General features: G+C 41.9%; 1 protein-coding gene across 1 annotated transcript in view; it reads left to right on the top strand.

Moving 5' to 3' along the window:
• The first annotated feature begins 160 nt into the window (after window positions 1–160).
• RHEB (Ras homolog, mTORC1 binding) overlaps window positions 161–11,889 on the top strand; it is a 41,361-nt gene continuing 29,632 nt past the window's right edge. The window contains exon 1 of the mRNA XM_009644104.2: window positions 161–317. Coding sequence (XP_009642399.1) covers window positions 161–317 — 157 coding nt within the window. The remainder of the gene's footprint in view (window positions 318–11,889) is intronic.

Genomic DNA, 11,889 nt, shown 5'->3' with positions numbered 1-11,889 from the left:
TCCCTCCAGGGGCCGCCTATATCGGATGCGCAGCCCGATTTTGAAACGCGGAGGGGAAACCGGGTTGACGTGTTGCCCCTTTCGGGCTTGCTTTACGCTCCCCACCCGATTTCTGGTTTCCCCCCCCCCCCCTGCACTTTTTTGCATCAGCCGCGCAGCGATGCCGACCGGCGAGCCGGTTGTACCCGTGAAGGGCTGTAGTGACTCCGCGGTGTCCCCAGCCGGGATCGTGCGGGTCCTGCCGGTACAGCCGACCTGGAGGAACCTCCTGGAAGCCCCCAGCACGAGTCCCTGGCAGCCGCTGGGGTTTTTATTCCGTAACTGCCCGCACCTGTAATCCTGTCTCCTCCTAAGTTCACCGCCTTTGATGGGAGACAGTTTGAGATGTTTCAGGGTTCGGGTTCTGAAAGCAGAGGGGAGGAGTAAGCCAAGGCACAGCTATCCTAATCGATCAAACTTAAAAGCGTAGATCAATGTTGAAGATAATGTGCGGTTTGGAAAAAAAGAAAAAGCAGATGCTACGGAGAGTTACTATGCTGCTCTGAGAGGGGGGTTTGCATTAAAGTGGTGGCTAAATCGGTAATCTGCCTTCTGTTACGCACTCAGCAGAAAGAGCCCTTAAAAAAAAAAAAGCTTTTTTAAAGATCAGAAAAAAAGGCTAAATAAGCAGAGCTGTTTCTTAGATTCTGTATGTAACTGCAGCCTGACTTTGAGACGGGGTGCTGCAGAAAGGAGGATGAATTTGTCTAGTCCTTAAAAGGCACTGTGAGTAGTAGATGGATCAGTTTGCGTAGTACGTTTGACATCACTTGTTGCAGACTGTTTCATTGTCTGTCTTTTGTGTTATGTTTTCTTTTCTCTCTTTTTTTTTTTTCTTTGAGCCCTGGTGAAAACAAGCAATGGGCAGTGTAAGTGGGCAGGAGGAATGCTTGAAATTCCGTCCTTTAGAAGTCTGCGATGGGGACTGGGTGTACTGTTGAGCTTTGGTCTTTCAGCTGTTGACAACGACAAGCAGCAGGCAAAAAATCAGATGATAGTAGGGTATATACGCAGTTGAGGAAAACCAGAAGAAAGAATATAGTATTGTTAGTCTGGTCGGTGATGTTTGGAGGAATAGCTTATGGAAAGGACGGGCATAGAGTTACCTAACGTCTGTTAAGACCTGCTGCTCAACTTCTTCAACTAAAGCTTCTTGAGACTAGTGCGGTACTAGGCTTGATGGGACGAGATCAGTTCTATTAGGACAGCTATAAGTTGTATGAACAGAGAATTAAGGGGGGGTGGGGGAATCTGGTTTACCGTAGTTTTCTTTGTCCTTGACAATTCTGTGTTACATCTTAGGTAAAAAATTTGCCTGTTAAAACTGCAAAGTTACTACTCTTAAATACGGGAGCGTTAAATTTCTAGGCAAATACTTAGTAAAAGTTGAAGCAGTAGAAGCGGGTCATTGGGGTCTTACTTCCATCTTGTAAAGCCGTTAGAAAAACAAAGTTAAACTGTGAAATTTAGGTTGGGTCCTCTGCTTACCCAAGCGTGCCTCCTAACGTCTAGGAGGGTAACGACTTATTTTGGCTTCAGAGAAGCTTTTGAGTAAGTCTTGCTTCGTGTTATGATGGCAAGAATATTACTTGAACCCGGGGCTAAGAAAGGACTTAATCTCTTCTTAGGACAAGCTTTTGGGCGGTAGAAAACGAAGAGCACTTCTGGGAGAAATGCAACATTTGGCTGAGCTAGTGTTTGCTAAGGTGGGGAATAATTTCAAAATCTGAAGGACTGGAAGGAAATGTTTTCCAAATTTCCTTTTATAATTAGGGAGCTGCGTTGCTTTACCATTAGCATTAATCTTGACCCTGGAATGAGGGAGGCTAACTCTGGTAAGTTGTAAAATGTTTACAGTTTTATGGGTTAGCTTAGGTGACCTGTTCTGTGAAGTTGCGTGCTCTCCATGTGTTTTGTATGGTGTTTGAGATGAAGCTAATTGGAAAACAGCAAACTTTCTTTCCTGCATCTCAGTTACGCGTTGAAATAACCAGGTTTTGGTGACGTATTTCAAAAGGTGAGCTGTTCCCTACAGTTGATGATTCAAGAATTTTGGGGAACTTTCAGGTTATGAGCGTGTGTAACGATGGGCAGGCATGTCCTCCATGGGGATTTGTGAAACCGCGTTGGAATGTCGTACTGGCTTCATGGTTCTTTTATTTACATTAAACTTTATTCTGATCCTGGTGCTGTTGTCAGATAGAGTAGAGGTTGGGAGTGGCATTCTGATATAATAGTTCTTGGAATAGAAAATTCAGGAGTCTGCTTGTTTGAACACACTCCCTCTATCTTTCAACACCACCATCAACCCTTTCTTTCGTATGTGAAACCAGTGTTCTTTGCTGATGGGAGAGATCCCAGTGGAAGCCTCGTGAATTCCCGGGCAGACATACTTTCCGAGATGCAGAGTATTTGCCAGGAACTTTGGGACTTGTTTTTTGGTGAGGAAGGCCAATTACGGGTGGATATAGCATACGAGTTGTGGCATGTCGGCTAGACAAAATCACGCAAGAATGTCTCCTTTGGGTTTTGCTCACGCTTAAATCGGTCTAAGAAAGTTAAATTCCATTATGTAACTCTGCTTGTTTCGGTGAGGTTCTGAGTAGAAATCAGATGGGTTTCATCCTGAAATCTGATAGTTTGGCAACTTGACTTTGATTCCTGTTGTTTGATAAGTGACCAGAGTGGACCCAGCTACTTGAGATTTGATTCTGGAAAAAAAAAAAGAAATAAATCTGTCCTGTGCATGATGAAGCATAAGATTTTAAAAAGTTACTGCCTGCACTGAAAAGAATCTTCATACTTGGATTTTGGTCATAATTTAATACATCCCAAATATAATTGGAAATAACAGATTTGCATGGAAATAAATCAAGCAAGACTAAGATTTTCTGAACCTCTTCAGAGTAACAGCCACTCTAAAACCCAGCGTAGTTGTCCAAAATGCTTTGTGCTCAGTTGGGTTCTTTTTTGTTAGTAGAAGAGAGATGTAACTTCAGACCACAAATGCCTGTATGAAAGAAGAGGTTTCTTAGATAATCTTGTAAAGTGGCTTGTTACTGGGATTCTCTTTATTATATCAAAGTGATAGATTTAGGAAAAGCAGGGAGGCATCGTTTGGATCGGCTGCGTCAGTCGCAGGTCACTATCTCAGCCTGATTTGGTTTTTGCTGTTAACGTAACTCATGCTGCTGGTGTTACAGATATACCTGCAGAAACTGGAGTTCTGTTTCTGAATTTTACACATTTGGACTGGTGATCTGAAAAATGCTCTCCTGGTCAGTTTTATAGCTATGAGGGGGAAATCCAGTTAAGTTAGTCGTAACTTACCTGTTTTCTTTCCCAGCTAAATAAATCAGCTTTTTTATGTAGGTGGAGAGCAGTCCATATGCTGCAGGCAGAAGTAGTCGTGGTCTGTGACTGCAGCATGCGGGTAGCAAAAAAACCTATGATGGCGCAAAATTATCTGCCAAGGTTAGATTTATGTGGAAAGGCTTCCAGGTGGTTGTATTACGCCAAAAAAAAAAAAAAAAAAAAAACAAACCACCAAAACCAAATCAGTTCTCCCCCCTCCCCTCCCCCTTGCCTGAAAGCGAGAAATGCAGAAAAGTGCAGCCTGTAATACATAACTGTAAATAGAAGAATAATTGTTAGGACAAAACATTGTTAGCAGTTTTGAAAACATGAGTTAGTTGGATATTAGGAGGTTCGTGCTGTAAAATGGAGTTGAGGCTTTGCTTTTTGCTTCTGAAAGATGGCATCTGTTCGCACAGTAGTATACCACCCTGAGGAGGTATCCCTTTGATATTGGACAGAGGGAAGTGGTAATTTTAGCAGGCAATAAATTGCCCGTGTAAATGTCAAGGGAGAAGGAATGGAGAAATTACTGCCGTCGTGTGCTGTAATTTGGTTTACAGAATCGGTTGTGTCGGCAACATTGGAAATCCTGAGATTTTAACAGGAAAATTATTTTTGGTTCAGGAGCCAGCTGATACCTAAGGTTAAAAATTTGCCAAGTCCCTAATAAGCGCCAAGATTATTATATTTATTATTATATATGCAGTTGGGACTGCATTCGCTCTGCCGGGGTGCAGCAGTGCTGTGAAAAGGAAAGGTTGCAGCTACCAGGGGACTGAAATGAGGCTGGAAATGCCAGCTTTAATTGCATTTCGGTGTGACTGACTGCGCTCTTCAGCAGCGAAAGTTGCTTCGGCGCATTTGATAGCAGTAGCTGGGAGCACTAGAGGCAGCATGTTCAGCTGTAATATCAAGCCACAGTAGGGTTATTTGAGGACACCGTTCCAGGATTAACTCTTAAATTGCCTACTCTGGTCTCTCTTAATGGCAACGCTTGCAGGTTTTGCTTGTGTATTTGAGCGTTTTGGTATTTGATTACTCAACTTAAGAGTTAACGTCGACGGGAGAAACCAAATGAAACGTAGATCCTGTAATTTATAAGCTATATAAAGTCGAAGCTCTTCATTTAGATATACTACACTGCCTTAAGTGTAGGTTCGGAATAAACCAGCCACCTCTGCGGTACCCACTGCTGCGGAAACTTAGCATAACCACGCGTCTGGGATTGCAAGAGCAGGCTAAAACGTGATGAACTACTGATGATTAACTTCCTGTCGCTCTCCTGAAGGTGACATTCAAGGGCATATTTTAAAAACCCAACGACTTAATTGTGGATTCAATCCAAAATCGAAACAGCTTCTCTGTGGGATGTTCATAACACACTCGAGCTCTGCAAATCCTGCATGAGTCAAAATTGCTTGGTGTCGACCCAAATTATCCGAAATCGCAAGCTGCAGACGTGAAGCACGGTATGTAAATACACGAAGCTGCCCTTGTCGGTCAGGAATCTGTCTCCTTAAGGACTTGAGAGGCTTTCTTTTGTTTTCCAAGGCCTGTATTTGAAGTGAATGGCAAATTTGTTGTGAATTGGGTACTGTGAGAAACTAAAATGTGCTTCCTGAGTTTAGGGGGTGGTTGTTACTTAAAATTTTTCTCTTCCAATCTTGGTCTGGACATCTGCTTTCCTATACAGTTCTTGCATGCTGATGGGATGCAGCTATCCTGCAAATGACGGGATGTGGGATGGGGGAAAAAGGGAATAATGCGGAGAAAATCAATGTTATATGTTGCCTAGCAGACCTCTTAACAGGATTTAAGATTTTAAATTTACCAAAACCACACAAATGTGGGCTGTTAAGATTATATTTTTTTCTTGAAAAATAAGAAGTACAGTGGAATTGTTTTTTGGGGGAAAAGATGCTTGTGCTGAACTTGTAACAAGAAGTAAACTGAGGCAGTATTTGAACAGAGTGCTGAAACAGCCTTTCAGGTGCAGCTTTTCTCAAGAGATGCCTCTGCCACTTTTCTTTTTTAATTGCCATGTAATGAAGGCAGATGCAGATGCACTACGTGGGGTGGCACAAGTCAAGCTAATCCTGCGCTGTGGCTGGAAGTCGCACCTTCTTGTGCCCACCCAGGTGCTGGCACTGACGTGCTGGAAGCCTGGTCTCCAGCTTGGGGAATTTATTTCTTTCAAAAGCAAAGCAACCAGATGGAAAAGTTTTCATACTGTTCAGTGGGTCAGCTCTGCAAGTACAACCCTGACACAGGGAACAGGGTTGGGACCGTGGGCTGTTTAGGGGAGGGTAGAGGAGGCTCCTGTGGCCGTGCAGGGTTTACTTCAGTCAGCCTGCATTTACTTCATGAAACCACATCTGTAAGTATTTTCTTCCACCACTCCAGATAAGCATGAATGCGTTTTCTTAAACTTCAGCAGCGGGCCTTTTGAACCTGAGTAGTTCTCTTGACAGACAAAGATAGCCTTGTTAAGGTGGTGAACTGTGCTTTGGGGAACCATGAAGAAACCAAGTTTTTAAAGATTCTTGTTTGAACTTTGTAGTCAAATCTAATCCTTCCATGCAGAATTGAGGAAAAGTAAGATGTTTGCCCTGGGGTAAATCTAAACCTCGTTTTGAAGTCTTCAAATTCAGATGATGCTTCAAGCGACATGATTTGCTGGAATTTTCTGGAAATGCTTGGTAGTAGAGGTGCTGCAGTGTAGCAAAACCAAAAATCCAGACTATAATGTGCAAGGTGTTCAGAATCGCCAGTTGCCTCCCTACCTTGAAAACCAGTGGAAACAAATTTAAAGGCTCCATTGCTTTTCAGAATAATCTTCAGTGTTTGCTAAGGTATGATAGAAAATAGAAGTTGTCTGCAAATACCAGTTGACTCGTCAGCCTGGTTGACGACTCCTTTACTTGTAAGTATTTATCGACGCTGTTGCAGCATAGAAATGATTCACAACTACTTCATCTGTTTAGATGCACAGGTTCTTCCTCAGTTTACCATATGCAGTTTCATCACTGTATGTACAAATTTTAAGTATGGTTGTATGGAGGGTACGGGATGAGTCAATGTTGAAAAAGGTAGTTCCTGAAGTGCGTATTTTGGATTATCAAGCCTGGTGTGCCAATCGAGATGAAGTCAGGACAAGCAGAGTAGCTTGTGAACCTTGGGGGCTCCTGCAAAAGGGAAGACTACTTGGAATTTCTTATGGGACTCCTTAAGTGAATTAGAGAACTTATGACTAGAACATGGGAAGGAAATCTATAGTAGTTTAATTTGGATGAAATCCATGAGAGTTTGTGGATAATAGCCAAAATTAATCTTTTGAGGCATAAGACTAAAAGAATGATTTCTGAAGGCATTTTGAGGAACAGAAGACCCTAATGTGTGACACTCAGAAGACTTATTCAGAAAAGTTGCGGTGCTTCTGTATTAAATGGATATGAACTCAAGAAATCACGATTCCCTCTTAGGTTATGCTTTAATCAGTGAAGTTTCCTTTCAGCACTCTTTTTTTTTTTTTTTTTTTTTTTTTTTTTTTTTTTTTTTTTTTTTAATATAACCCTGAAGTCTTAAAGAATGAAGAGGTAATACTTCTGGAATGGTGATCAGTATTCTTAGGTATTTCAGATTACAGCAACCAGAACAGCATGCATGACAAATCTTAGCTAGTTATTTGTATTCTGTGGAGTACTGAGTTAAATGAATGTTGGAAAAAAGAGGGAATACATTAAGTGGTCTTCAGTGTGTGGGTGTGAACATGTGCAAGTTTAATATGAAATTATGATATGAAAGTGTCTCTTGACAACATTGTCTCCTGAGTTAGTGGGATACATCTGTCTGGCTTCAACAACTTGTCAGATTGTATTGCCAAAACTTCATTCAATATGTATGACCTCCTTGAAAGGTACTCTTGCTATATGCAAAAGAGCTGGGATGCATAATATGTAGGAAGACTCCCATTAAATCTGTCCTACAAACTGTCAAAACAATCAAGCCCTTGACATTAATGCAGTAAAGTGTATTTTGCTTTAAGGCTTGGTCCTCCATTAATAAGAAATTTTTGGTGTTCTAAAATCCGTTTCAAAATTACCATTTTTGAATCAGAACTGGAAGTTTCTCCTTTGAAACATGCACATAAACAAGCACCATGTCTCTTAGTTTGCTGCAGTACATTTTCCGCGTTGCTTTTTTGGAAGTGTCTGTTTCTAATAGAAGTTCTGCTTCATCTGTATGCTTTGACACTGGTGAATAAATTCTAAAGAAAGGTGTTAGTTGTGCTATTTCAACTTTTTTCATGGTTGGGGAAAAAGGTTGTCAAAATTCTTGATAAACCTTCTGTGGTTCCTAAACTTAGGTTTAAAAATGGTTTAAATGTAAGGTAATTCAAGTTTTTCTGAGCAGTAAAGCTAGGAAGAATGAGAGGTCTGAATGTTTCAAAATCATGTTTTTATACACAGTATCAAGGAGTCTTGTGGCACTGAAACCATTTTTTCTGCTTGTCCTTCCTCAACTGCAAAATATCTTTTATCCCGAGGTGTGGTGGTAAGACAGAGGTAAAGTGAAACTGCTGGAACTGTTTCAATGAGTACTTTGCTGAAATTGCTGCTAGTTTAGGGGCTCAGATGGCGTTCCTGAGCCTAGGGTTGGGTTGTGCATTTATCACAACCAACCACTATGAGCACATGTAAGTTAGTGGTAGTAAAGAAAAATAAGATGATGCTTTCTCTCTTTGCACTTCCAGGCAAAAAGATTGTGGTCTTAAAAAGCCGTTATCTCATAGACCATGTCTAGCTAATGGTGAGACTATAGGATATACATTTCTTTTTTTCTGAAGATAAACATCTCGTTATTTTGGCATCCAGCTGCTTATGTGGGCATGGGCTGTACATCCCAAAGGTTGAAAGGCTTTAAAGGTGGAGGTTGGTAAGGAGAAAAAGGGAAGGCGTGTGAAGGGGTGTATGGACCCAAATTTTAAGGGCAGGTTATTGTGGGGAAAGTTGGGCCACGCCTCTCCAGCTCTTACAGCGTGGAAGAGTGGAAACCAAAAACGAAGATACAGGTTATTTCCCAAATAGCCAGGCTAAGCAAGTAAGCAGCTTCTGAAAGGCTTTGCTGTACCTCTGGTAAATCTTGGCCCTTGACGTATTTGCCTGTCATAGTTCACATTTTATCCATTTCTACCAAGTAGATGTGACGTACCTAATTTCTTAGATACAGTTTAAAACAGACTTGAATTTATGATTAGCTGGATCAACTTAGGAATTAGCTGAATAATAGCAGAGTAACAATTGCTATTGCACTTTGAGAATTTTGTGTTGATACGCAAAGACTTGTACAGCAGACAGATACAGCACGCTCCTCTGTCTCTTGAAGGTCAGCCTGAAGTTAGGTTGCCTTAAACTGTAGCTTGATACTCAACTCCTTGTCCAGGTCGCATGGTTGTGCTAGCGGAGTGCTGGAAAGCGAAGAATCCAGCTTCTCTTGGCAAGTGCCTCCTCAGGTGCTGGAGCTGGCCGGGCTGGAAGGCACTTCACTTGTGAAAGACAGCCTAAATGGAAAAGTAGTTCAATGTCAGGTTGCAAATGTCTTCCTCGGTTATCTCCCTGGGCTGTTTTCAAGAGGTTGCTATTTGGTGTGTGGGGTTTTTTTGTTCTTCCTTGCAAAGATTAGAGTTCTATATTGTGACCTTTTTGTACTCAGTAGTATAAAAACAGAATGGAAAAGTGTGATTCCTACCTGAAAACTCTTAATTTGAAGTACCTTGTGAGCCAACAGATGGATACACGCTGGTTAGGAAGGTGAGAAAGCCAGCTGGCTGTTACGACAGGCAAGAACTCTATAGTATGCTATAGCAAACAAGGATTACCTATTCTATCTTGCCTGCCCTATGGCAAAAGCAACTATGTCATGTCATATCTGATGGATCTTTGGCTTAAATTCCCTTAAAATTTCCCAAGGTTGGGGGCTCTGTTGATTCTTCCGGTACTCTGCATGGTGTTATCCTTAACCTGGAGTCTTTTTTTTTCCTGGTATCTTACCCACGTCTGTCATGCTGTGATTTTGGTATATTATTACTTCGACCCTTCCTTACTGTTAACAGCTTGTCCTCTGTATTCAGAGTCTACTGCATTACGTTGGATCAGGTAGGTGTGTAAATGAAGAAGGCTTGCAGTCGGAGTTAGTGGGGAGGGGTTAGTGACTAACTCCATCTGTATAAAGTGCTAGGGTATGAAGATAGCATTTAACAGATTGCGGCTTTCTTTAACCCTGATGAAGGAGGGACTTCATCATGTTAAGCAGAAGGAACGTGGAAGATGCCTGTAAAGTTAATTCAGAGAAGATCTAGAATTAAATCAGAGGAGAGACAATAACTTAAAAGTTGATCTGAATCTGATGGGGAAGACAGTTTTTGTAGAGGAAGGTACAGTTCAGGGATACTGTTTCTTGTGTTGGCAGTGGTTATGGATAGATCCACAGCAGCCTTGTGCTAGCACAGGAGAGTTAAAGTGGTCAAGCATGTGCTGACAGACGTGTGATGGAGTTGGCCATGTCCTGCTCCACTGGTGGACGAGAGAGTCAACGCTAATCTTTGTCAATATCCCGAAAGGCTACCTTCTCCGTGTTGTGTGAAGAGATGTTAGTGTTGTCAGGGTTGGTACCACAGCTCCTGACGCTTCGTGCAGCTTGGGGACTTTCAGCAGTGCAGGTCGTGGCAAGTGAATTGTGCCGTGCACTGATGTTGATGGCCAACAGCAGCATTCATTCCACGGAAGTCAGGTTTTGGCTGCCACGTGCATTGCTGGTACTTGTTGACATTGGGTTCATCAGACTTTGGACCATCAGTGGGAGCAGGAAGAGTTTGTTACATTGACTTACTACTTCATAGGCAGGTATAGAGCTGCAGCCTGAAGCTGCCTTTTGTTGCCAAGATCTTCTAGGGATTATTATGCAGTTAGATTGAGATATATATGTTTAATATGTTGCAAAAGTAGCCTACCTGTAGCTGTTGGAACAAATCAATAATATCTTCAGGTTTTGCTATGGGTTGGCAAATAGCTCTGTGGACCTTTTGTCAGAGTGAGGCTGAAATTTCTTCGCTATAGTTGATGGATATATATCACACTATTTGCTTGGTAATGTTACCAAGAGAGGGGATATTACCATTACTACCTTGTTCAGGATTTTTTCAGGTACCTGCCGTCTGTCATCCTACATCAAGGAAGGGAGAAACACATCTCATGCTATTGTTCTTGCAATTTCGAGAAGATCCTCGAGGCCCTGTTCCGTACACATTTCAGTAGAACTGTCAAGAGGGTCCATTTCTCATCATTTTGGCTGCAGTTCCGACTGTTTACTTTGCATTATGATATGCTCAGGGTCAAGCTCCTAGCCTTGCCTTTTTAAAATGATGCCAGGAAAATTTCACTGACATTTTCAGAGACTTAGCCCTCTGCTTGCTGGTGGTTGTAAGCAACAATGAGTTAAGTTGGCCACAGTGTTGGCAACAGTCAATGATATGGGTCCAGTCCTCATAAAGATCCTTATAAAGGAAGATCCTTGGGGAAGGCATTCTGCTGCATTTCAGTGAAACAGCAGTGATTTGTTGAAAGACTGAGGTCTTTCATCTTGGTAAGGGTTTTGTGCTGTTAAAGCCTTCTCTGTTATTGGTGCAGATCAGGTGGTCAAAAGACATAAGTGAGATTTGTAGTGAAAGGAAGAGAAGAGCTTATCCTGTTTTCTAATAGAAATGTTGTTTAAAATCCCAATTTGTACCTATGCACTCTGGCTTGTTTGATGGCACGCTGCTTTACCAGGTGGTCAGTAGTAGCATGTAACTTAATGTGGCTGGTGTTGACTTCAGCCAGTTGGATAGAAATGGAAAAAAGAGGAATTGATGGCCGCAAACCCCTGGTAAAGCTTAACAGCAGCTTTGTCCCATGTCGTGTTGCATGGAGTGGAGTTCATCGGCTTTTTCCGTTAAATTCAACTGTGCTGCAAGTGCAGTTGAGGCAGTGTCTATGTAGCGGATGGAGAGCGGGTGCTGGTGACTGCAGTTGGAAAGATCCACATCTTGAAGTGCTTAAAACCTGCCAGTCCTGGTATTTCTGGCTTGCAGAAAGGTAATTTAAGTTGTACACCCCAGTGATCTTTAGGGTCAAGAAAGGACTGGCTAGAAATTAGGAGTTCATTCCCTTGTGTTGAAACTAAAACCTTGAAGATGGAAAAGGGGAATGCATGGAATGCATTAAAGCAAGAAATACGCATTTTTATTTCTAATGGCATAGCGTTTTAAAACTGATTTAATGATGAAGCTATGACAGTTACTAAAAGTATCTTTCAAAGACGTTTCGTGTTGTACATACCCGATGATCCAAGGAAAGGTCAAGTTTATTCAGATACCTAATTAGCTGCCTGAAGTGTGTGCATAGGGAGAGAGGACTTGGCTTCGACCCAGCAGTGCAACTTGAATTTTGCCTCTTT

The sequence above is a fragment of the Egretta garzetta genome, unplaced genomic scaffold (assembly GCF_000687185.1).
Source record: "Egretta garzetta isolate BGI_Z169 unplaced genomic scaffold, ASM68718v1 scaffold117, whole genome shotgun sequence".
Taxonomy (NCBI): domain Eukaryota; kingdom Metazoa; phylum Chordata; class Aves; order Pelecaniformes; family Ardeidae; genus Egretta; species Egretta garzetta.
Note: the sequence above shows the minus strand (reverse complement) of the source record. Positions and strands in the feature narration are given on the sequence as shown.